General features: G+C 38.4%; 1 protein-coding gene and 1 long non-coding RNA gene across 6 annotated transcripts in view; one reads left to right on the top strand and one right to left on the bottom strand.

Moving 5' to 3' along the window:
• LOC132396648 (uncharacterized) overlaps window positions 1–14816 on the top strand; it is a 28212-nt gene extending 13396 nt beyond the window's left edge. The window contains exon 3 of the long non-coding RNA XR_009513062.1: window positions 14802–14816. This is a non-coding gene — a long non-coding RNA (uncharacterized LOC132396648). The remainder of the gene's footprint in view (window positions 1–14801) is intronic.
• Window positions 1–26289, bottom strand: lrp2bp (LRP2 binding protein). 5 transcript variants are annotated; one of them, XM_059974376.1, is made up of 10 exons: window positions 25580–26289; window positions 17782–17843; window positions 17342–17457; window positions 15579–15694; window positions 8685–8798; window positions 6770–6912; window positions 6593–6698; window positions 3971–4194; window positions 3279–3444; window positions 1–2065 (listed from the first exon to the last, which is right to left on the bottom strand). In XM_059974376.1, the coding sequence occupies exons 2-10, from the start codon at window positions 17808–17810 to the stop codon at window positions 2000–2002; spliced, it is 1080 nt and encodes a 359-aa protein (XP_059830359.1). In that variant the 5' UTR covers window positions 17811–17843; window positions 25580–26289; the 3' UTR covers window positions 1–1999. The 5 variants fall into 5 exon arrangements, with proteins under 5 accessions (XP_059830359.1, XP_059830357.1, XP_059830356.1 ...); XM_059974374.1 differs by having other exon boundaries at window positions 17782–17881; XM_059974373.1 differs by having other exon boundaries at window positions 25487–26289.
• Window positions 26290–27487: the final 1198 nt, after the last annotated feature.

Genomic DNA, 27487 nt, shown 5'->3' on the forward strand with positions numbered 1-27487 from the left:
GGTTGATTTCACTTTTATTTTATTCACATCATTTAGGATTTGAGGTAAATTCCACACTTGCTGGAAGTGGCTAACAACGTTCACCAAATAGACCATGATAGTCTTTTAACAAAACCATATAACTTTCTAAAATATTTTACTTCCTATTCATATTTTATGATTTTGCTAAAAAACACAAACACACTGACAAGATTTATTGCATCCTGGATTAAGAAAGAACCTGAATTAAGTTTTACGAGTTGTAAAGAACCAAAAGAATCTTTGAAACAAAATGTGAGCAGTTGCTGCATACACCAATTTATGCACCATTTCTCAAAGAGGAGCTGTTCTTTCTGCTTGCTTTAATATGCAATTTTAGATTTTATTCTGAAATGTTTTGAGATGCTTTTCTAAATGAAACATCTGTCCACCTCTCTTGCAAGGCTCCTTGTCTGCTGCTGCATTAGATAGCTCGTTAAGCAACATTTGCCAAAAGATCTAAAGCTAAAATTACTGGATATTCATTTAAAACATATTAAGACATTTAAAATGGTCAAAAATTTTACCCTTTCAGTTCAATTTCGCTCAGAATAGCTAAGTCCATAAGTAATGTGAAACTGAAGTTATTTTTGGTCAGGAATCAAATAAGATGTTGGTTCATCTGGAAATTGACAACAGTAGCAGGAGATCACTTGATGGGGTCAATTTAATAGTTTGGCAATGAAGTTCATTCTAGATTTCAGGTTGAGAGAGGTCTTGGTAAGGAAGGTTGTTAAGCTAATCTCAGCTCAGTGCTCCCCACAGTGGCAAGGCAGTATTGCTACAGCTATCATATCTTACACATCCACAGCAATGTTTATATATGCTCTAAAGTTAAGACTTCTTGTCTTACTGTTACAAAAATCCCCAAGTAAATAAAAATGTGTATTCCACTTGGCACACTACACACCCTGTGCAACAGGAAATGTTGCCAGTACGTCAGCCATGTGTTCTTTGTACCATTTTTTCTTCCTTTATTTCTTTTCTCCCATTATCCTCAACCATGGCTTTGGACTTGAAATATCCTACTTTAAGTGTTCTTCTTTCTTTTATGATGATCCTCAAAGCTCAGATACATGTTCCCAGTTTATCTTATACTTCAAATATCTCCAATTAAAATAAATATTAGAGATACTCAACGAGTTAAGGAGCACATGGTGAGGGAAAATGGGTTTGACATTTTAGATCAATATCTCTTCATTAAGACACTCTACCTATTGTTCTCTGAGCAATTCCAAAAATTCCATTCCCCACTCATTTCCCTGTTCTATATTCTTTCTCTATTGACCCTCAACTCCAACCAGATTCTCCTACCATCCAACTCCATTAGCGCCATTTTAACCTACTAACTTTAATGGGATGTGAGAGATACCTACAGCACCCATGTACATGTACTCACGTACTCATACAAATCCACACAGACAGTACTGGACACAGCTGAACTCCCAAGTATCTCCAGTATTTTCTGTTATTATTTCAGATTCCTGCATGTTGTTTTCAAATCTCCTAATATTTCTTTTGATTTCGTCTGCACACTTTGATTATACCTTAAAAAGGCTTTCAGATATTTTTCTAAATCAAAAATTAAACCATTGCCCTTTCTATGCTCATTTACTGTCACATGAAAAATCTTTCTTAGCAACATTTGCCACAAAATGGCAAAAGCACAAGCCAAAATTATTGGCAAATTAATTTTTTTTTAAAATGGCAGATCTCATACAGTCTAAATGTTCATAAATTCAGTCCAAGATGGCTCAGATTTATATTGTCCAAACTTATTCTCATCAAGTAATTAGGAGTCGAGGGGTTTTTTTTTCCAGAGCTATAAGCTAATTTTACTCTCAGCTTAGTGGTAAGACTTCAATTTTCCATTTCCAAAATGACATGGTACTAATGACATGATGAAAAACTACATCTAACTGTCACAACAATAATCAATTGAAGCAGTGTCTATTCAAGGTTTCTTCATAATGGCCTCTTATCAAAGTCTTTCCATTATAACTTGAAAATGCAGGTCAGTTGCCACATCACGATCCATGTTAATTGCCTTGAATGTAAATAAAATAACAGCAAGGTTATGTGTTTTCTGTTTTCAAATTGGATAATGCATTAAATTTGAAAAGTTCTTGTAATTAATTCAGGTTTGCCAGTTTCATCCTCATTCTTAGAAAAATACTCAGATTCTAGGTCAATGATGCTCCAATAAAAATCTTTTCAGAACTATTGGTGGTTAATATTTTTCATTTGAAATCACAATAATGCATCAAAATTTGGACAGAAGATGAGTTTCATTATAATATAATGATCCCATACATGACAACTTACTGAATTCGAACAAAATGATGCTCCTGACTAATTTTATTCAACTGCAGTATTTATTTGCTTCACATTTTTAAAAAAACGTACAAAAGAGAAATATCTTCTATTTAGGTTCAGCGGGAGAGCTGAAACACCAACATGTTTAATTCCAAAAGAATTAAAGGGGAGCTGACGGATCCATGCAATACAGAACAAGTTGCAGGGGAATACAGAGATAAGGAATGTTTTGATGTGACTTTTGGGATTGCTCCTTTGCTACTAGGCATGGTCCCAATGGGCTGAGTGTTCTCCATCATTATTGTTACACAGTTTGAAGAACATGAGCAAAGCTTTCTTGGAATACTAAATTTCCACTAAAGCTAAGCTGAACAACCTACGCTTCTTTTAATGGAAGGGTGGTGGATAACAGCAACACCTATCCTTCTGGCACAAGAATAATATTGTCAGTGCCTGTAGTTGTGTGATTTTCATTTGGCGCAGATAGCCTCTTTTATTTAAGGCAGGGCGAGGAGGTATTTCTATTCTATTGAGTTACTTGGCTTTGGTGTAATGGATTGATACCTATGGAATTCAGCCAGTTCTCCATATCAGACAGGAAATATAAAATTTCATGCATTTAATACTTAATCTGTGCTAACTGACTGAAACCAGACTCTTTAACCAATGCAGGCAAGTAAGGTGGAGCTGTAGGTAGGAGGCAAAATTAATTATGCTGCAATTGTCATTTATATTTTCTGAAATTAGTCAACCAAAGAGTGAAACTAATTTCTGAGACAGATTAATGTTACCGAAACAGTCTGGACTCACACAATTCTTCATATATAAAATGATTTCCTCAAGTTATTCAAAAGCTATTAAAGTTGGTCGTTTATACTGAAAAATGTCCATATTTGTGTTGATTCAGTGATCTATTGATTTATCATAACATTTTTAGAACGTACCTTGCTGAAGCACTTTCTGGCTTCGGTTTGATCCTGCTTTGTCCCTAAACCCAGCTGTAAACATCTCCCATAGTAGAAAGCAGCTATGGCAATACCTTTTGCTATATAAGATGGTAGACAATCAGTTTCCTTTGCTATTAAAGGGATATTGTCATACTGGGCAACCCTGGTGAAAATTTAAGAAAAACTATGAGCTGGAAGAAAATGTCATTGTACAATAGACAATAAACAACACAGAGGTTTAAACATTTCCCTCATGTCCTGAGGATGAAGCCATTGACTTTTCCCCTAATAGCAAACTCTAGACTAGAAATCTAGTCTACTGGCATTGTATTTTTATGTGTAAATTGTACACTTGATATTTTCCTGGTTTCATGAACCAGTGGCTTAACTACTATGTTCATTGATCAGTGACAATATACCAAGGTGAATATTTTGCTAAGCTGCTGAGTTGAAATCTATATAAAGAAATATTACATTGACATTAGAGAACCTGACTGGGCAGCTTCAAAACATACTGCAGGTGCTAAACCTTCTTCAAATTTCAAGCAATTAGGGAATCAGAATCATAAAATAAAACAACAAAGCAACAGATCCTTCTGGCTTATTTAAGCGACTTCAGTTGTCACCAGGCTTAATTCTTTTTCTGTATGGTTGTGTTGACAAAACTATGAGACAACAGTCCTCATTACCTGCATGCAAGTTCAGCAGCACTATTGTACATTTTACGACTGTACAGGTAAGCGGCTAAGTGGCCCTGAGCATAAACATTGCCTCTGCTTGACGCTTCCTTCAGGCATTCACAAGCTGATTGTACGTCCTTGCGGATACCCTGTCCGGTGAGGTACATTAAACCCAGTGCACCTTGAGACTCTAGGCTTCCATTGCCACAGGCTTCTGAATGCCAAAAAAAAGCCTGGATAAAGCAAGCATGTAAAATATAGTCATTCTTTAGGATGTTGGAATTAAAAAAAAACTTATACAACACAAGACTGAAACTGAATTTAATTTTACCTGCTGTTAGTAAATTGTCAAATATGACTGATGGAGCAAACATATATAAAATACACACCATTATCTTTACTGTATATATAACCATATAACAATTACAGCATGGAAACAGGCCATCTCAGCCCTTCTAGACCGTGCCGAACACTTACTCTCACCTAGTCCCACTGACCTGTACTCAGCCCATAACCCTCCATTCCTTTCCTGTCCATATACCTATCCAATTTTACTTTAAATGACAATACCGAACCTGCCTCTACCACTTCTACTGGAAGCTCGTTCCATACAGCTTCCACTCTCTGAGTAAAGAAATTCCCCCTCGTGTTACCCTTAAACTTTTGCCCCCAACTCTCAACTCATGTCCTCGTTTGAATCTCCCCTACTCTCAATGGAAAAAGCCTATCCACGTCAACTCTATCTATCCCCCTCATAATTTTAAATACCGCTATCAAGTCCCCCCTCAACCTTCTATGCTCCAAAGAATAAAGACCTAACTTGTTCAACCTTTCCCTGTAACTTAGGTCCTGAAACCCAGGTAACATTCTAGTAAATCTTCTCTGTACTCTCTCTCTTTTGTTGACATCTTTCCTATAATTCGGTGACCAGAACTGTACACAATACTCCAAATTCGGCCTTACCAATGTCTTGTACAATTTGAACATTACATCCCAACTCCTATACTCAATGCTCTGATTTATAAAGGCCAACATACCAAAAGCTTTCTTTACCACCCTATCCATATGAGATTCCACTTCAGGGAACTATGCATCATTATTCCTAGATCACTCTGTTCTACTGCATTCTTCGATGCCCTACCATTTAACATGTATGTCCTATTTGGATTATTCCTACCAAAATATAGCACCTCACACTTAACAGCATTAAACTCCATCTGCCATCGTTCAGCCCACTCTTCTAAATGGCCTAAATCTCTCTGCAAACTTTGAAAACCTACTTCAATATTCACAATGCCACCTATCTTTGTATCATCTGCATACTTACTAATCCAATTTACCACCCCATCATCCAGATCATTAATGTATATGACTAACAACATTGAACCCAGTACAGATCCCTGAGGCACACCACTAGTCACCGGCCTCCAACCTGACAAACAGTTATCCACCACTACTCTCTGGCATCTCCCATCCAGCCACTGTTGAATCCATTTTACTGCTTCAATATTAATACCTAAAGATTGACCCTTCCTAACTAACCTTCCGTGCGGGACCTTGCATACTGCATATAAATTTGAGTATATCAGAAACTCCCCCATCATTGTTCTCAAATTCCTTTGCATATTGTACTACTTGGCTTATATTGCTTCCTATCAGATTAATAATGAACATAAATCATTTTACATATTACTGCATTAAATTTTATCTCACCGGTTCACATCATATTCATTACTGGACTCAAGAAAACTACAGAAGTATTAATTGAGATGACACAATCCGTTTACAGAAATTAACTAGAAAAAAAGAACTAATGTCGGAGGACTAATAGCTATAAGCAATATTCAGCTTTTTCAAAATGGAAGATTCAACTAAGACGGAGCTACAGCTGATAAATTGCTGATTCAGTGCTGAAAAATCATTTTATTTATATATGAACAAAGAAATGGTCCAAAGGTATTAAAAAGTAGATAAAGGTTACAGAATCATGGATATTCTAACCACAATAAAAACGATGGAAATAAGAATTGTTTCTACACAAAACCCATAGTTTTTTTCTGATATGTGTAACCATTGTTACTTGTATGTTTTAGATAAAAAGTATTTGCATTAATGTGCATTAATAGAAAATATCAATACTTAACTATTATAGCATAATGTCTAGGTAAGATTTATTCATTAATTTGATCATGCCAGATTGGTTTCTTTGTTATATTAATGTGTAATTCAATGTTCAACTGGTGAAGAAGAAAGATTGGCAAATTTGGGTTGTGTGGTTTAAACATTAGAAAGATAGAAACGGGAAGAATTGGGATAAGAGGTTACTGGGAATAGGTGGGAAAAAGGGAAGTAAGAATTGAACCATTGGTTACATAAAGATAAATGGTTTCGCAATATGGATGTAAAAAGGCATGGTGCATGGCCTGTGGAATTGCTGAGGACCTAGTTTAAAAGATTATTGCAGGATACATATAACAGACAGACCCAGTGGAATTGGGGTAACATAAACTTGCACATACAAAATTCATAAAGCATGACCCAAAAATTTCAGATACAGAATAAAAGTTGCTCTAATGGAATCCAAAATATAGTTCACATTAAATAACAGGGATCACAAAACCTTTTTCTTACTTTTGGCAAATTCTGAGATTCTGGTCTGCTATAGAACATTCCCAGAGTAGACTGGGCTTTTACACTTGCTCTTGGGTTCCCATCATCTGCAGCAAGGAGCCACAATCTGTACAAAGTAAAAAAAAGCATTTATTGGAGCACATGGAATCAAATTGCCATTAAGAACACCTTCCTTACCTTTCTGCTTCTGAATCAGACTGCTGGATTCCAAATCCTTCAAAGGAAGCAATGCCCAGGTTGTAATATGCAGCAAATTTCAAGTGGCTTGCTTGCAGGTCATCTGTGTTTATAATTCTGTTCATATATTCCACACCTAGAGACTGGAAGAAAAAAGATATATAATTGGAATACAGGAAGATTGTTGGTTTGAAAGAAAAATACCTATTTTTCATTTATTTCTAGAGCTTTTGTTACATGTTTAAGATATATAAACCGTGCAAGTGATGTCTAATCTTCGACCCTGAAGCAGAGTTATCTCTTTTGTTATTCAAAGGCTGATAACCAAGCTACCAACTGAAGATGAGTAAGACTACATCCACAGTAGACCAGATAATTTTGAAAATGCCAGTTTCGCATAAAAACGTTAGGCAACAACACTGTGCATTTTTGAAAATATCTCTATCCACATTGAAATGGAGATTTCGGTGAATCTCCTCCTACTGGGCATGCACAGGACCCATCTACCGAAAACAAGCGACATATTTGGTGTCGAATCTCACTGTAAAAGTGCGCGTTTGTGTAGCTACATACCAGAAAAACTTAAAACGACGGACAGTTGTTGGCTTTCGTGCAGAAGAACTTAAAAGTGAAAAAAGACACAAATACTGGAGTGTACGGAGGCAACCGACGGACAGATTGACCTGGCTGACGATGAACATTGAAAAACTGACTAACTCTGTTGCATTAATAAAGCACCTTGTTAAATGTATAAAACATGTCTGCATCAGTGTTATCTTGTATTTCCATACAATGTTACATTAGGCTGTTACACATCTATTGTCAGAGAAGTACTTGCATAAATAGGTAAACCACCTTCATACGAGCAAGGACAGAAAACAGGGCAAAGTGAGTATACCTATTTATTCAATAAGTTATGGGTCAAAGTATTTGGTGAGTACATTTCTAACTCTTCTGGCTTCAGTCTCATTGCCATCTGTTCTGAAATTAGGTTGCGTTCAAGAAAACAATGAAATAGCGCGCTGCTGTCTTATAGCGTTTTCAGAAGTCTCCGGTTACCCCATCCACACTGATCTGCCCAAGCAGCGTTTTCAAAAATACCCACCCTGGAAAGCGTTTCTGAAAAGCTCCAGTTTCGGGGGACGAAAACGCCATTTTAGTGTGGACGGAGGGTAAAAACAAAGAGAAAAAGCTTTGGTTACGGATTTATCCGGTGTAGTGTGGATGTAGCCTAATTTGTTTCTACCTATGTGTGCTATGTACTGCCTTGCCTGTTCATAGTTTGTACATGCAATTGTTTAGAAAAAGGTATTCTCTGCATTATGATCTAACTAGTGGACTTTAGGATCTGTTAATTTCAGAGAACTGAAGTCGATGTCATTGATGCACTGGATTCAGTCTGAGAGATCCAACTGAGAAGGTCAATGAAGAGTACACTCAATGACCTAACTGGATGTATTTTACCACTCAATTAAAATACTTTAACCTCATTAACACACCTGGTTACTTCAAAAACATGCAGTCACAACCACCCCTTAAAGGATTGCCCATTCTGAATACTGATTCATGCTTCTCCTCAAAAGATTGTCCAAAACAAATTCTCATTGATCGGCTTGCAGTTACTTCCAACCTTCTGGAAATGCCACTCTGTGTACCAAATCTCTCCTCATTGCCACTTCCACAAGATGTTCAATACCACAATGCAATGCACCTTTAATTCTCCATTTTCAACACTGTCAGATTATAAATATCCTAAGGGCCTGGGAACCTAGGCTATGATAAATAGAGCACATCATTGAAATTTATTTGAATTGGAGTTTGAATCACCAAGAACTATGTACGCTGAATATATTCATTTACTTATATTACTGGAAAGCAACAGTGGGATTCCACACCCTCCCACTTTTCTACTTACAGGTTCTTCCTTGGTGCCTAGGCCATCATAATACATCACACCCAGCTGATAGAGAGCTTGGAAGTCTTTATCTTTAATTTTGTTAAACTCTTCTAGAGCTGTTTCATAGCACCCCTGTAGGTATACAAATAAAGACAATAGAATTCTTAATTTTGTCCTTAAATATGAAACATCAGGTGCACAGTTACCATACTTAATCAAGGAAATGAAATTTCACTGTATACTAACACCTGTGCTCTCAGCTAATTAGTTCCAAGAATCTCATGCCAAATTATTTGAAATTAAAACATTCCTTTTCATTCATGTCTCAGATTTATTTTAAAGAACCTTGCTTGTTACTTTCCATGTTATCAAATGCATCTTTATGAACATAATATAAATGACATAACAACCCAGTATTTTGTTACAGTCAAAAAGCACCCGATTTGCAGAGAATGTTTTTTCTTGGAAACAATTACATTAACATTAGGTTTCTCTTAAAAAAAACATTCTGATGGGGCTCCCCCCCTTTTTTTTTTAAAGAAAAGTTCCATGATACTAAGATCTTCTCCCAATGTTCCAGTATGTAATAAGGGAGCATCAAAAATGAACACTGGTATCTTAGAAATCAAGACAGGAATTAATAATGAACAATAAATAAACAAAATAGATATTAAATAATGGTACTCATGATTTGGAACCACATTCACATAAACAAAAGAACTCATTATTACTGTGCACCCCAAGTACCAAACCGCCAATCACATACTGTATATATAATATTAAATACATAACTATGAACATGGACGAATCCCATTAAACATTAGAAAAAATGTTTCATGGTCACTTCAAGCTTGCTCTGCCCCAAAACTGAACAAATACGTATGATCATTGTATTTATGTAATGATCAGTTTCCAACTACTGTCAAGTTGTTTCTTGCTCTGTAATATCATAGCTGCTTTCTGTTATAGTGCTATGATTTTAAAAAATATTCATTGCTTGTATCAACACATACAATGGAAGCAGTTTAAAGGCTGGTCCATCCATGTATCTATGGTTTCTGTATTGGGATTGGAATTGGATTTTTATTGTTGCCAAGACAGTGAAAAGCTTTGGTTTGCATGTCATCCAGATAGAGCACATCGAAATAGTAAAAAGGAAAACAGAACACAAGGTTCTGCAGATCCTGGAAATCTTGAACAACATAAGCAAAATGCTGGAGGAACACAGCAAGTCAGGCAGCATCTATGGAGGGAAATTTACAATTCATGGGCTAAAATGTCAGCTGTTCCCCTCCACAGATACTTCCCAACCTTTTGAGTTCCTACAGCATTTTGTGTGTGTTACATGGAATACAGCTTATAGTGTCATAGTTACCGAGCAGTTATACCATATCGACTATATCTGACTGTCTTTCTACTCCTTAATACTGCTCAATTTCCCAGTGTTTGTTGTTTATAATTAAATTATCATTATTACAAACACAAGAGATTTTGCAGATGCTGCAAATCCAGAGTAACTCACATAAAATGCTGGAGGAATGCAGCAGGTCAGGCAGCATCTAAGAAAATGAATGAACAGTTGACGTTTCAGCCGAGACCCTTCATTAGGAATGGAAAGGAAAAGAGATGATGCCAGGAGGGAGGAGGGGAAACAGGACAAGCTAGAAGGTGATAGGTGAAACTGGGTGCTACAACAACAACCTCTTACTCAATGTCAGCAGATTATTGACTTCATGAGGAGGAAACTGGAGCTCCATCAGCCAGTCCTCATTGGGGGTTCAGAGGTAGAGAGGGTCAGCAACTTTAAATTCCTTGGTCTAATCATTTCAGAGGACTTGTCCTGGGCTCAGCACATAAATGCAGTTACAAAGAAATCATGCCAGTACCTTTACTTCCTTAGAAGTTTGTGATGATTCAGCATGTCATCTATAACTTTGATTAACTTCTATAGATACATGGTGGAGAATATATTGACTGGCTGCATCACAGACAAAAAGTAGTGGATACAACCTGGTCCATCAAAAGTAAAGCCCTCACTACCATTAAACACATCCACGTGAAGTGTTGTCACAAGAAACCACCATCTATCATCAGGAACCCTTCACCCTAAGTCTTGCTTTCTTCTTGCTGTTACCATCAGGAAGAGAGTACAGAAGCCTCAGAACTCACACCAACAGGTCAGAAATAGTTATTACCCTTCAACCACCAGGTTCTTGAGCCAGAGGGTATAACTGCATTCAACTTCACTTCCCCCACTACTGAATTGTTCCCACAACAGATGGACTCAGTTTCGAGGACTCTTCGTCTTATGTTCTCGATATTTAAAGCTTATTTATTTAATATGATAATTATTATTTCTTTTTAATCTTTCTTTTTGTATTTACAGCTCATGGTCTTTTGCACAGTGGTTGTCTGTGCTGTTGATGAAGCCTTTAATTGATTCCATTATGGTTACTGGGTTTTTTTGAGTATGCCCCAAGAAAGTGAATCTCAGGGTCACATATGGTGACATATATGTACTTTGATGATAAATTTACTTCTAACTTTGAAGGTAAAGGGTGGAGAAGAAGGAATCTGAAAGGAGAGGAAAGTGGACCATTGGAGAACGGGAAGAATGCAAGAATGCCTACAAGATGGCTTCTTAGAGCAGCTTGTGCATGAGCCTACTTGAGGAAAGGCTATCTTCGATTCGGTGTTGTGCAATAACCCAGATCTTATTAGGAAGCTTAATGTAAAGGAACCCTTAGGAGACAGTGATCATAACATGATTGAATTCATACTTTAATTTGAGAGGGAGAAGCATAAATCACATATATCAGTATTGTAATGGGATAAAGAGAATTACAAAGCCATGAGTGAGGAGTCTGCCCAGGTGGATTGGAGGAGAATACTGGTGGTGCTAATGAGAGAGCAGAGATGGCTGAGGTTTCTGGGAATAGTTCACAAGATTCAGGATAGGTAAGACCCGCAGAAGAAGAGTTCTTAAATGCCAGGGGTTAGGCAACCATGACTGACAAGGGAAGTTAAGGACTGCATCGGAGCCAAGAAAAGGGCATATAAGGTACCAGAAGTGAGTGGGACTGGGAAGCTTTTAAAATCCAACAAAAGGCAACTAAAAAAAGCTATAAGAGGGGAAAAGATGAAATATGAGGGCAAACTAGCCAATCTTATAAAGCAGGATACTAAAAGTTTTTTTCAGTTAAATGAAGAGAAAAAGGGAGGTGAAAGTTGATATTGAACCACTGGAAAATGATGCTGGTGAGGTAGTAATGGGGGACAAAAAAAAATTGCAGATTAATTTAATGAGTACTTTGCATCAGTCTTCACTGTGGAAGACACTAGCTGTGTGCCAGAAGCTCGTGAGTGTCAGGGAACAGGAGTGATTGCCATTACTATTACAAAGGAAAAAGTGCTAGGCAAACTCAAAGGTCTTAAGGTGGATAAGTCACCTGGGTCAGATGGACTACATCCCAAAGTCCTGAAAAAGGTCGCTGAAGAGATAACAGATGCATTGGTCATGATCTTTCAAGAACCACTTGATTTTTGAATGGTCCCAGAAGACTGGAAGATTACAAATGTCACTCCCCTCTTTAAGAAGGGAGGAAGGCAAAAAAAGAAAATTATAGACAAGTTAGCATAACCTCAGTGGTTGGGAAAGTGTTGGAGACTACTATTAAGGCTGAGTATTCAGGGTACTTGGAGACTAATGATAAAATAAGTCAAAGTCAGCGTGGTTTCTGTCAAGGGAAATCTTGCCTAACAAATATGTTAGAGTTCTTCGAGGAAGGAACAAGCAGGGTGGACAAAGAAGAGGCAGTGGATGCCATTTAATTGGATTTTCAGAAGGCATTTGATAAGGTGCTGCACATGAGGCTGCTTAATAAGATAAAATCCTAAGGTGGTGCAGGAAAGATACTGACATAGATAGAGGAATGGCTGACAGGCAGGAGGTAGCAAGTGGAAGAAAGATGGCCTTTTCTGGTTGAATGCTCAGGGGTCAGTATTGGGACCTCTACATTTCACATTGTTTGGCAATGATTTGGATAATGGAATTGACGGCTTTGTGGCAAAGCTTGTGGAAGATAAGTGGAGGGGGAGGAAGCAATGCAATTGCAGGACTTAAGACAAATTGGAAGAATGGGCAAAAAAGTGGCAGATGGAATACAGTGTTGGGAAATGTATGATAATGCATTTTGGTAAAAGGAACAGTAGTGTGGACTATTACCTAAATTGGGAAAAGGTTCAGATATCAGAGGTACAGAGGGACTTAGGAGTCCTCATGCAAGACTCCCAGAAGGTTAATTTACAGGTTTGGTCAGTGGTAAAGAAGGGAAATGCAATGTTGGCATTTATTTCAAGCTAATAGAATATAAAAGCAAGGAGATAATGCTAAGGCTTTATAAGACACTGGTCAGGCTGCACCTGGAGTATTGTCAACAGTTTCGGGCCTCATATCTCAGAAAGGATATGTTGTCATTAGAGAGAGTCCAGACAAGGTTCACAAGGATTATTCTGGGAATGAAGGGATTAACATACGAGGAGTGTTTGGCGGCTTTGGGCCTGTACTCACTGGAATTTATAATAATGCGTGGAGATCTCATTGAAACATACCGAATGTTGAAAGGACTAGATAATGGAGAGGATGTTTCTTCTGGTGGGGATATCCAGCACTAGAGGGCACAGCCTCAAATTTGAGGAGCAATTAGATCAGAGAGTTCTTTTAGTCAGAGAGTAGCAAGTCTGAGGAATACTCTGCCATAGACTGTGGTGGAGGCCAAATCTGTGGGTGTATTTAAGGCAGAAGTTGATAGTTTCCTGATCAGTCAGGGCATCAAAGGATATTGCGAGAAGGCAGGTGTATGGAATTGAGTGGGATCTGGGATCAATCATGATGGAATGGCTGAGCAGACTTGATGGGCTGAATAGCCTAATTCTATTCCTATGTCTTATGGTCCAAGAAGGAGAAGCACCAGGGGGAGTTGAAAGGTAGGTGAGGAGAAGATGTAAGAGGCCACTGTGGAGAATAGAAAAAAAAAGTTACCAAAGGAGAAATAGATGTTAACGTCATCAAGTTGGAGGCTCATAGACAGAATATCTTATGTTGTTCCTCCACCCTAAGAGGAGGCCATGGACCAACATGTTGGAACATGTCCTTCTTCTCTAGCCCTTTACTTTTCCATCCACCTGGCTTTGCTTATTACCTTCTAGCTTCTCTTCCTTCCCCTCCCCCTACCTTCTGGTGACTTCCCTCTACCTTTCCAGTCCAAATGGATGGTCTTGGCCTGAAATGTCAATTGCTTATTCATTTTCATAGATGCTGCCTGACCTGCTGAGTTCTTTCAGCATTTTGTTATGCAGTAATTGTTATGTTCTAGCATAATAACATTTAATTTTATAATACAAAAAATGGATTATAAGCCACAGTCTGAGTATCAATGCACAAAACAAATATTTTGTATCTGTGATTAACTAGATCTGTACCACCTGAAGACACAAACAATTTGTTTCAATACATACCAAAGATACCAACAGGACTTAGATGCTTAGAGGAGTTCTTTCCTCTCATGGGGAAATCTGGAATTAGGAGGCAGATTCTTTGAATACTGAGCTGACTATTTATGACAGAGATTAAAAGAAATTTCTTCTCTCAAAAAGGTATGTGAATCTGAATTCTTTGCCCCAAGTGTACTGGGGTATTGAGTTATTATAGATGTTTTAAGGCCTGAATAGAAAGATTCTTAGACCTTAAAGGAATCAAATATTATGGGTATCGAGCAGAAATTTGCAACTGAAGCCAACAATCATGGCACTCAAATAACTGAATAGCACAGCAAGTGCAAAAGGACAAATTTTAAGTGGCAGTTCAACAAAGATTGGGCTTTGATCATATCATTCACTGTTTCCTTCTGCAAGAAATAGGGTGTTGTGTTAGCGAGCGCCTTGAGATATATAATGTGCCTGTACGGTTAAATATCTGGATATGTAGAAAGCAAGAGAAATGTGAGTGTCACATCATGTGTTGACAGTTAAATATTAGGAAGGTGTGTTGATTTATACAGATTGAGGTAAAATGCAATTGCAATTGCATAAATGTGGGAAGAGGGGATTTACTTCTGCATTCTTTTCTATTTCCAGGTTGGCATCTAAGAAATGGAATGTGTGTCCTCATCTTCCTCTTTATTGCCTTGAGTAGTTCTAAAGGTGTGATTTCCAACAATGATTGATCTTTTTTTGCTTGGATAAGACATTCTCAGGCAATTTTAAACTCTGGGAAGTTACACCAGTGTGAAGTAACCATTGATGCAGCTAGTTCTGGAGCCCATTTTCAGCAATATAACATGGGTACAATGAACCTCATTCAGCTTACTGTGTCCTGTATACACAGCACTTTAAATGCATATCAATACATTATTCTGCTAACTTCACAGTCATAGAAACTGCAGGGTCTTTAAAATTAAAATTGTGCAAATGAACTATTACTGCGATGTTGTCACTTGCCAAAAATAATAGAGGCAGATGGCTGGTAGCAAACTATTTCTTGGGTAGGTTAGTTAAGTTCATGAAATTAGGAAGAACAGTATATCAAAGGAAATTAAGTGTATAATAAAAATGAATAAGAATGATTATAGTTCCGACCAAATTACATATGATATCATGAAAGAACATTATAGACAATCAAAGTAAAAATTAGGCTAATTTTAGGCTCTACTTAAGCATAATTTCAATTAAAGTCTACTGTATATACTGTATTAAATGATTAAAATGGCAATATTGGATAATATGCTACAAAATGTTTGCTATGTCAATTTAAATGATTTAAATAAAATTACAACATATTTTAATCATTTTACCACTAAAAGTTATCAAGTCATGGAGCTTCTTTATTGCTCAATATATGAACTATTGCCTCACCTCTTCAAAGTAGAGTTGCCCTAATAGAAAATTTGCTTGCAAATCTTCATCTCTGATCCTTTTCCTTAAGAAGGCATCAGCCTTTCTCACCTCGGTGATATGTTTGAAGTTTGAAACTACACATAAAGCAAAAAAATACAATTCCATTACACCCATACATTTTGAACCTTTGATAGACGATAGACAATAGGTGCAGAAGTAGACCATTCGGCCCTTTGAGCCTGCACTGCCATTTTGAGATCATGGCTGATCATCTACTATCAATACCTGGTTCCTGCCTTGTCCCCCTATCTCTTGGTTCCCCTATCCATAAGATACCTACGTAGCTCCTTCTTGAAAGCATCCAGAGAATTGGCCTCCACTACCTTCCGAGGCAGTGCATTCCAGATCCCCACAACTCTCTGGGAGAAGAAGTTTTTCCTTAACTCTGTCCTAAATGACCTACCCCTTATTCTCAAACCATGCCCTCTGGTACTGGACTCTCCCAGCACCTGGAACATATTTCCTGCCTCTATCTTGTCCAATCCCTTAATAATCTTATATGTTTCAATCAGATCCCCTCTCAATCTCCTTAATTCCAGCGTGTACAAGCCCAGTCTCTCTAACCTCTCTGCGTAAGACAGTCCAGACATCCCAGGAATTAACCTAGTGAATCTACGCTGCACTTCCTCTACAGCCAGGATGTCCTTCCTTAACCCTGGAGACGAAAACTGTACACAATACTCCAGCTGTGGTCTCACCAGGGCTCTGTACAAATGCAAGAGGATTTCCTTGCTCTTGTACTCAATTCTCTTTGTAATAAAGGCCAACATTCTATTAGCCTTCTTCACTGCCTGCTGCACTTGCTTATTCACCGTCAGTGACTGATGAACAAGGACTCCTAGATCTCTTTGTATTTCTCTCTTACCTAACTCTACACCATTCAGATAATAATCTGCCTTCCTGTTCTTACTCCCAAAGTGGATAACCTCACATTATTCACATTAAACGTCATCTGCCAAGTATCTGCCCACTCACCCAGCCTATCCAAGTCACCTTGAATTCTCCCAACATCCTCATCGCATATCACGCTGCCACCCAGTTTAGTATCATCAGCAAATTTGCTGATGTTATTCTTAATGCCTTCATCTAAATCGTTGACATAAATTGTAAACAGCTGTGGTCCCAATACCGAGCCCTGTGGCACCCCACTAGTCACTACCTGATGTTTGTTTTAATCTATGCTTACAGTTATCAGAAATGATGTGCTGCAGATGCTGTGTCCATTTCACTCCTGTTAAACTACCACTCTCAGTAGTGTATTTATGAGAAGAACTTGAATTGCAAAGACTGGATATTATTATAGAAACCATGTTATTCCATTTTGCACTATTTACTTATTTTGTAATTTACAATGTATCTTAGTTTTATGTCATTGCACTGTACTGTTGGTGCAAAACAACATATTTCATGGCATGTAAGACAGTGATAATAAATTTGATTTTGAATTGATGGGAAAATTACTTTGAATTTATTCTTGTACCTTGGATTTGCCAAAACTAGAACAGTGGTGGTAGCAACCAAGGATGTTGCCTGATAAAAATTTGTCTTCACCTCTTGACTTTATACTGAAGGAATATACAATAAACCCCACTCTGCATTGTAATCAATCTATTGAACAGGATATTGTTGTTTTGCATTCAGTCAATCTTACTATTAAGGATCTCTTCTCCGAATCTGATAATATTTTTAAAAAAAATTCTTTAACCTCTAGGACCATTTACCTAAGCTTTGAGCAGCATTGTTCTTGATTCCACGCTCTTGCAATGTAAGACATTTTCTCTTCCGCTTCTGAGGCAATGGTTCACATGTTAACTTGTTTCGATTTAAAGACTGCAAACTGAAATTTATTTCATTATTACCAGGCTGTAAACTGAGTTATTTGTGATTTTTGTCATTTTTGAATAGTCAGATACTAGATTATTGGATTTGTTTTTTTTTAGTGAACAAGCTAAACATTCAAAATAGTAATTAAGGAATCTGTGACCTATTTAACTGAATATGATTACTTCAAGTGACAGTAATCATATTACTCAATTTCTCCCCAAAAAACATAAATAATCATGTATTTAGATATAAATGAGTCCATTGATTCCTCTAAGACATTAAATTTAGGATAAGAATGATTGATATTAGCAACTCAGCCCTGGAGCTTTTAACTTACAGAGGATGGTTCTTGCTTTTGTTTTCCATACAGTCTGGATGTGTTTAACTAGGAAGGTAATGCTTAAGAGACATGAACATCCATTAGCAGATCATACAACCTGAAAACGGTACAATCAAAGGGAACATAAAACTACTAGGATCTGTTCCACATTTTTTCAAAGAACAATAGCAATTCAAATATAAGATGTCATCATGTCAAAAATATATTAAAATCCCTAGTTGCTCTAGATTTCCAGCATATGTACAATCACTTGTACTTAAAATTTCTTATGTACTTTTGAAGTAAGTTCACATTTGTGGTGCAGGACAACACAATTTGTGCACAGTAATTTCCACAAGCAGCAAAGTCATAATGACCAGATAATCCTTAATTGGTAATATTGGTTGGATAAATATTGGTCTGGACATCAAGGAGAGCTCTTGTGCTCTTATTCAAAAAGTGCCATTGTACCTTTTATTGTACTTTAGAATGCTGTAAAGATCTTGATATAATTGTCTAGATTTTTCCAGCATTTTTCAAGTACATTGAGAAATCCAAATAAATGCAGGTATACAGGAATTATTGGATAAATGTGACAATTTGTGGTTGCATTGTGCCAATAGATTATCTATGGAATCTGACAACAGAACAGGACCTTACTGAAATTCCTCAGCACTTTTGCAGGGGAAATTCAGTCCTCCAATCCTTCCCCAGACTTGAGTGAATGTTGTAGAACAGTGGAAGCCAGAGATACGAGTAAATGAATCCTTGAAAGTAACATCACAGGTAGACAGGGTGGCAAAGAAAGTTTTGTGACACTGGCCTTCATCAGGGCATCCAGTATAGAAGTTAGGGCATTATGTTGCAACTATAGACAATGTTGGTGAGGCTGTTTTTGGAGTCTTGTGTGCAATTTTGTTCACTCTACTAAACAAAAAAATGCCAGTAAGCTGTAAAGAATGCAGATGAGATTTAAGAAAATGTTACTGAGTCTAGGAATGAGTTATGGTGAGAAGTTGAGCAGGCTGGGATTTTATTTAATGCCGTGTACGAGACTGAGCAGTGACAACACAGGGGTGTATAAAACCAGTAGAGGCATACAGTACATAGAATAAATGCAGTCTTTTTCCCAGGATTGAGGAATCAAAACCTAGAAGCAAAGGTTCAGGGTGAAAGGGGAGAGATTGAGTAGAACTCAAAGAGTGCTCAGAATATGGATGAACAGGCAGAGGAAGTGGTTGAAACAAGAACATTAATGACATTTTAAATGGCACTAGGGCAAATATACAGATAGGAAAGGCTTAAAGGATATGGGCCAAACACTGGCAACAAGATTAGTTTAGATCAACATTTTTCCTGCATGGACCATCCATATGCATGCTGTATGACTCTATGACAAACAAAGGTTTATTTATTTAAATATGGGCTGTAAGACTGAGAGAACGAAAGTTGTTCCATTTTTAAAGTTATATTATTTTGTTTAAAGTTTTTAGTTATTTTAAAGAGAGCAACATTGGAGATCCTCAACAAATTTGGCAGTCAGAAAAGCTGAGGCTGGTCTTTGTCATCTGTCAAAGGGTTCTCAGCTCAGTCATTTCATCTAATGTTGTCTGAATCTTAAACAGCAAGTTCTGTGTCCAGAATGGAATTCGAGAATGCCACTTACAGAAATCTCTGCCATTCTTCATCCAAAAGATGCCACAATCAACAGCCCAGCATTCCCTTGGTACTACATGATTAATCACCTATATTTTCAAAATGTCAGTGATGCAGGTATCTTTTCATATAAAGAACACAGAACATAGAACCGTAGAACAGAGGAATAGGCCTTTCAGCCCATAACTTGTGCTGAATATGATGCCAATTTAAACTAATCCCACCTGCCTGTAAATATCATATCCCTGTATAAATGCCTCTTAAATGCTGTTAACAAATCTGCTTCCACCAGCTCCCTTGACAGCATGTTCCAGATACCGGTTTCTCTTTGTGTAAAAAAAAACACTCACCTCATTAATCTTCTTTGAATTTTTCCTCTCTTACCTTGAATCTATACTGGTATTTGGCATTTCCACCCTCAGGGAGAAGAACAATGACTATCCACCCTATCTACACCTCAATCAAGTTGCCCCTCAGCCTTCAACTCTCTAGAGCAGGGGTTGCCAACCTTTTTGATGCCATGAACCCTACCATTAACTGAGGAGAAGGCTACAGAAGGACTTTGACAGATCAGAAGAATGGGCAAAGTGAATGCAGTGTCGGGAAGTGTATGGTCCTGCACTTTGATAGAAGAGATAAAAAGGTAGACGATTTTCTAAATGGAGAGACAATTCAAAACTCAGAGATGCAAAGGTACTTGAGAGTCCTTGTGCAGGATTTCCTAAAGGTTAATTTGCAGACTGAGTTTGTGGTAAGGCAAACGCAATGTGAACATTCATTTAAAGGGGAGTAGTTTATAAAAGCAAGGATGTTGGGGTAAGTTTTTTCTTTTTTTACGCAGGAAGTGGTGAGTCCATGTAATGGGCTGCTGGCGACGCTGGTGGAGGCAGATACGATGGGGTCTTTTAAGAGACTCCTGGATAGGTACACGGAGCTTTGAAAAATAAAGAGGGCTATGGGTAACCTTAGGTAATTTCTAGAGTACGTGTTTGGCATAGCACTGTGGGCCGAAAGGCCTGTATTATGCTGTAGGTTTTCTATGTTTCTATGTAATGTTAAGGGGTTATAAAGCACTGGTGAGGTCCCATTTCCATTATCCAAATCACTGACATATAATGTAAAAAGTGTCCCAACAAAGACCCCTGTGGAACATCATTCATCACCAGCAGGCAACCAGAAAAGGCCCCTTTATTCCCACTCTTTGCCTCCTGCCAATCAGCCAATGCTTTATCTATGCTAGAATCTTTCCTGAAATACCATGGGCTATAACTTTGTTAAGCAGTCTCATGTGTGGCACATTGTCAAAGGTCTTCTGAAAATCCAACTAAACATCAACCAATTCTCCTTTGTCTATCATGCTTATTATTTCTTCAAAGAATTCCAACAGATTTGTCAGACAAGATTTTCCCTTGAGGAAACTATTCTGACTATGGCCTGTTTTAACATATGCCTCCAAGTACCTTAAAACAACATCCTTAACAATCGACTCTAACATCTTCCCAATCACTGAGGTCAGACTAACTGGCCTATAATTTCCTTTCTTCTGCCTCACTCCCTTCTTGAAGAGTGGAGTGACATTTGCAATTTTCAATTCTTCTGGAACCATTCCAGAATCCAGTGACTATTGAAAGCCTCCTCAATCTCTTAGCTACCTCTTTCAGAACCCTGGGGTGTACACCATCTGGTCCCAGTGACTTACCTACCTTCAGACTTCAGATTTTCCAGAACCTTCTCCCTAGTAATGGCAACTTCACACACTTATGACCCCAAACTCTGGAACTTCCACCATAATGCTATTGTCCCTTTACTCCACTGTAATACTAATACGTCTGACTTTGCCTTCTCTTTCTCAAATTTCAGGGTGAATTTCAACCTATTATGATCACTTTGTCTTAAGGGCTCTTTCACCTTAAGCTCTTGACTGAAATTCATTTCATTGTACAACATCTAATCCAGAATAGCTGATCCCCTAGTGGGCTCAACTATGAGCTGCACTAACACGCCTTCTCATAGGTATTCTAGAAATTCCCCCTTTTGGGATCCAGCACCAACCCGATTTTCCCAATCCATCTGCAGATTGAAATCACTGTTATAACATTGCCCTTTTTGCATGCATTTTCTATATCCTGTTGTAATTTGTAGACCACATTCTTACTACTATTTATGAGCCTGTATACAACTCCTATCAGGGTCTGTTTACCTTTGCAGTTCCTTAGCTCTATCCACAATGATTCAGCACCTTCTGACCCTATGTCACGTCTTTCTAATGAGTTGATTACATTTTTTGTACCAACAGAGCCACGCTACCCCCTCTGATTACTTGCCTGTCCTTTCCGTACAATGTGCATCCTTGGATGTTAAGCTCCTAGCTATAACCTTCATTCAGCCGTTATTCAGTGGCACCTTCAACATCTTATATGCCAATCTGTAACTGCTACAAGTTCATCTATTTTATTCTGTATAATGTACACATTCAAATATAATGTCTCCAATCCTGTATTCACTTTTTCAAATGTTGTTCGCCTTTTGCATTGCAACTCATCCTGTAGACTGCAAGTTTTGCCTTATCATCAGCCTCTCCTTGCTAAGTTTCACTGCACTTTGCCTTTGTTTATAAACCAACTACCTCACCCTCAGCACTATTACTCCAGTTCCCATCCCCCTGTTTAAACCCCTCTGAACAACTCTAGCCAATCTGCCCACAAGGATATTGGACTCACTCGGGTTCAGGTGTAACCTGTCCCTTTTGCATAGGTTATACCTTCCCCAGCAGAGATCCCAATGATCCATAAATCCATAAATCTGAACCCCTACACCCTGCACCAGTTCCTCAGCCACACATTTGCCTGGCAAATCATCTTATTCCTATCCTCTCTGGCATGTGGCAAAGACAACAATCCAGAGATTACTACTCTGGAGATCCTACTTTTCAGCTTTCTACCTAGCTCTCTAAAATCTCTCTTCAGGACCTCCTCATCTTGCCTACCTATTTTCATTAGTGCCAATATGGACCAAGACTTCTGACTACTCACCCTCGCCCGTAACAATGCCGTGGATCCAATCCGAGACATCCCTAATTTTGGCACCAAGAAGGCAACATACCCTCCGCGTGTCTCCCTCATACCCACAGAATCTTGTCTCTGTTCTTCTGACTATGGAATCTCCTATCAACATTGCAGTCCTCTTCACCTCTCCGCTCCTCTGAGCCAAAGCACCAGACTCAGTGCCAGAGATGGAGTCACTGTGACTTAACCTACTACTGAGTAGGTTGTTCCTCCTCAATAGTACTGTATCTGAAGTTGTATACTTATTATTGAGTGGAATGACCACAGGTGTACTCTGCACTAGCTGTGCATTACCCCTCTTTCTTCTGACAGTCACCCAGATACCAGTCTCCTGCAATCTAGGGCTGACTACCTCCCTGTATCTCACATCTATCACCTCCTCATTCTCCCATATGAGTCAAAGGTCATTGAGCAGAGTCTCAGGTTCCTTAACACATTCTCTCAGGAGCTATAGCAAGGTGCACCTGGCACAAATATGTTTATCTGGGAGACTGGAGGCCTCCAAGACTGCCCACATCCCACACACAGTACAAAACATTGCCCCTGGAGCCATTCTCACTACACTACTTTGCCCTATCAGATGAGGAATGAACAAATAAGAACGGAAAGAGAGAAACTTACCAGATAGTTAACCTTGCCCAAGTCTCATCTCGCCTTAACCTGATGAGCCAAAGTCACTCTAAAACTGGCACATTCAAAAGAATGGCTGTTTCACTTGAACTTGCATTATTTTTATTGGCCCTTTCTAATCATTCAGTGGCCCTCTCATTGATTGGTCGCTGCCCAACTCAGAGAAACTTCTACAAAGCTCTGTTTTTTAAATCTTGGTCACGGGTCCTAATTGAAAGGTAGCTCTTTTTCCACACTCTCTCACATTGATTACTCAACTCAGAGAAAATGACAGTTTCGGGCCCCTTATCTAAGAAAAGATGTACTGGAATTAGAGAACATCCAGAGGAGGTTCACGAAAATGATTCTGGGAAGGAAATGATTAATGTGTGATGGCTCTGGGCCTGTACTCACTGGAATTTACAATAATGAGGGGGGAATCTCACTGAAACCCATTGAATATTGAAATGTCTGGATAGAGAGGAAGTGGAAAGGACGTCTCCTATCGGGGGAGTCTAAGACCAGAGAGCGTGGCCTCAGAATAGAGGGACATCCATTTAGAACAGAGATGAGGAGGAATTTCTTTAGCTAGAAGGTGGTGAATCTGTAGAATCCTTTGCTATAGAAGCCTGTGGAGGCCAAATCATTAGGTATATTTAAAGCAGAGGTTGAGAAGTTCATGATTAGTCAGGGCATCAAGATTACAAGGAGAAGGTAGAAAATAGGACTGAGAGGAATAATAAATCAGCCATGGAACAGTGAAACAGACTCAATGGGCTGAGTAGACAAATTCTGCTCCTAAGTCTTATGGTCTGAAATCAAATTTCCTGTCTAATTCCCATTACACTGATTTTATTGTCAGTTTATTTTAGCTTTAAATCTGATAACTTGCTCGCAAAGATTTACAAATCTCTGAGTTTCTCTGATGAGAAACCCTCTTTCTCATCTGGGTCTTAATTGGTTTGATCACTTATGCTGAAAGCAGACTCTTTACCTCCACTACCAAGGCAAACTATCTCACAAGTCTTGATTCTAAGACAGCAAGACTCCTTAGAATCTTATTAGTTTCAGTAAGATTATCTGTCACTATTCCAAATCCTACAAACATTCTGTTCAATCTTTCCTCATGAGATAATCAGTTCACTCTTGGAATTTATTAACTCAGATCTCTACACTGCCTCTGCCCCGTTAGAAAAACTGGATGAACACTCCACCACAGTTCAATAGAGTCACAGGAAGTCTTTAATCAACCTTGCAATAAAAAAACAATCTTTAACATGGCTGTTTAACAACCTCTATACTTCATTCACAACATATAAAAACACTGCATTCCTATTCTTTTACTTAATTAAATAACCTCACATTTCACCTCATTATACTTATCCAGGCATTTTCTTTCCCCATTCTCTTTTACCCTGTATATCCTATTACATTCAGATTCTCCTTATAATTTAGTTCCCCACTTATTTTTGTTCCAGCAGTAAACTTGCATGCATGATATCACTCCCTTCATTGAAGTCCTGAATATAGATTGCAAGTAATTGCGCCCCAACACGGATCTCCAAGGTAACCCAACACTGATTACAGCTTGCCAACTTGAAAATCATTCACATATGATCCCCACCTTTTGTTTTCTGACTGTAAACTAATCCACTTATGAAAAATGTCATCAGATTGCTGTTGCAAGCTCATTACAAAACAGTGAAATGACAAAACAATCATACCAAATCATAAAAAGAAAAAACACAGATGCTGGAAATTTAAAATAAAGAGAAAAATGTTGAAAATACTCAGCAGGTCAGGATACATCTGCGAGAAGAGAAACAGAGTTAACGTTTCAGATCAGAAACCCTTTGTTACAACCAGATTGTGCCAATAATCAGCAGTGATGCTCAGTTAATGAAATGAACATCCAGTGATGAACAACATCGCCAAATGGCAGAAAAAGACTCTTAAGTTCTCGGGAGAGATGAAAGGGGCGTTTAAATATCTGGAGTGTTTATACTGTACGCGCTTGGCTCAGTTCTGTCAGTTTTGGATTTGAGTGCAAAAACTTGTAAATCCGAGGTTAACAGAACATCAAAAAGTACTTAATCTATTTCATCAATTTCGGACATCCGCGACGTGTGAAGCACGCCATCAATCCTTTAGCGTATGTATTAGAAATCTTCACAAATGTTTTCCGCGGAAAATATTGGGGCCAAATAAATAGTGTTAGACTGTAGTCAAAAATACTTTGCAGATGTTTAAAACATATTTAATATACTTAAATAACATTTCGATTTTTTAATATAACCAATAATGTTCTGACCAACTGACAGTGATACTAACTTCCGTTATAAGGTCAACATTTTTACTAGATATAAATGTATGTATTAATCCTTCCAACATACAGTGTCACATTTCCTTCACAGGGTTCTCTGCGTTTGCGGTTGCACTGATAGCTCGCTGCTCCACGCACTCCATATATTAGTGTATAACCTCACCACATCTTCGTTCTCTGTGTGGAGGCGCGGTGGCAGCGAAGGCGCCGACCCCAGTCCCATGGAGCTTGCACTGGAGCAGAATCGCCGCATTGCCGCAATACCCGTTCCCATGGAGACTGGCAACCACGCCGTTGCTAGGCTGCCGGAAGTCCGCCTCTTTGTTATGTTCCGGGTGTGCCGCAAGCCCATGGTGAGCAGGAGCAAGGGTTCCGGCGTGGTGATTGAATTAATCTAACCCTTCCCTCCTATATAACCCACAACACTCCATTCTTACATCTATATGTTTATCCAAGATCCTCTTAAATGGCACTTACCATTCACTATGTAAGGAATCTACCTCTGATATATACGCTAACTTTTCTTCCACTCACCTTAAAAGGATGTCATCTAGTATAGCCATTGCTGCCTGGGAATAAGGCACTCTACCTCTAATAATCTTATATACTTCTATCAAGTCATCTTTCATCCTCCGCTCCAGAGAAAATTCCTAAGCTCGCTCACCGCTCCTTCATAACGTAGGTTCTCTAATCAGGCAGCATTCTGGTAAATCTCTTTTATGCCGTCTCCCATTATCACCAGGATTTCTGTGGCTTTAACCTTCCACATCCTTACTATCTACTCTTTCAAGCACTTCTATTTCTCCAGATTCTCATTCTTTCTTCCTGATGTTATTGTCATTCGGGATTGCCACATCTATTACTATTGCTTTTACTGTTTTACTGTCTGGTTGGTTGGCCAGTACCTGCTTATCAGCCTGTATTTGGAAGTTCCACAGGATCTTAGCTCTGTAATTCACCACTACCTTCTCAGGTGTTTCCCATTTGGACTTGGGAGTGTCCAATCAAAACAAAGTGCAGATATTCCTGTACACAATTCCAGCAACTTGGTTGTGCTGTTCAGTTATTGCTGTCTTTGCCTGCATCTTGCACTCTGCTACTATGTGCGGTACAGTCAGAGAAATACAGCCAGAAAAAATAATAAACAGACCCTTGGTCCATTACTCCATGCCACATTATTATCTTGCCTTGTCCCATCGACCTGCAACTGGACCACAACCCTCCCCCCACCCCACCCTACCCACCCATGTACTTCACCAAACTTCTTTTAAATATTGAAATCAAAGCCAAATTCAACACTTCAACACAGGTTGTTCCACACCCCTCACCACCTTGAGTGAATAAGCTACCCCTCATGTCCCCCTTAAATATTTTAACTCGCCCTTAACACATGACTTCTGCTTCTAGTCTCAGCCAAACTCAGTGGAAAAAGCCTGTATTTGCCATATCTATACCCCTCATAATTTGAGGATTTGTATAAAAGACAATATCAGAGTGGAGTATACCTGTAGACTGGAGCTGATCAGACAATTAATTAAAACTTGAAATACCCAGGCATGGTATAATTCAAGTCAGAACAATGCATCACAATATAAATATTTAAACTAGAGATGTGATTTAATCAAAACAGGCCGAAGTTTGAGATAGTCTGCCATTGAAATTAGTTGTACTGAGATATGCAAGTGTTCAATGAAATGTTGCCTGTCAAATAAGGAATTTTGTTACTACAAACAACTTGCATTTGTTACTACAATCAACTTGCAGCTCTGATAACATTACATGTTTTAAAGCATTCCTACCCAATGATCTGTTACCTTAGGGAATCACATCATCAAATTCAGGGACAATATCCCATAAATAGCAATGAGTTAAATGTTCCCATTATCTGTTAGCAACTGTAACAAAATACATTTGGCCTACAACACTGATTAACTTTTAAGCATATACTCAAAAATAGGATCTATAGGATCTTCTATATCATCATGAAATAGCAGACTTGAGTCAGACAACAGACATTTTGTTTTAAAAATACCTTCCTTGGAAGTAGGTAGCTCTGGCAGTAAATGTTCCT

The sequence above is a fragment of the Hypanus sabinus genome, chromosome 7 (assembly GCF_030144855.1).
Source record: "Hypanus sabinus isolate sHypSab1 chromosome 7, sHypSab1.hap1, whole genome shotgun sequence".
In the NCBI taxonomy this organism is placed as follows: Eukaryota; Metazoa; Chordata; class Chondrichthyes; order Myliobatiformes; family Dasyatidae; genus Hypanus; species Hypanus sabinus.

Excerpts from the sequence above, each read along its gene's own strand:
- lrp2bp (XM_059974376.1), bottom strand. The coding sequence starts at position 17,810 with ATGGAAAACAAAAGCAAGAACCATCCTCT. Across the intron at positions 15,695-17,341 it reads CAATGCTGCTCAAAGCTTAG|TTTCAAACTTCAAACATATC; the intron begins GTAAATGGTCCT and ends CTTTATGTGTAG. Across the intron at positions 6,913-8,684 it reads TAGGCACCAAGGAAGAACCT|TCTCTAGGTGTGGAATATAT; the intron begins GTAAGTAGAAAA and ends TTTTTCTTCCAG.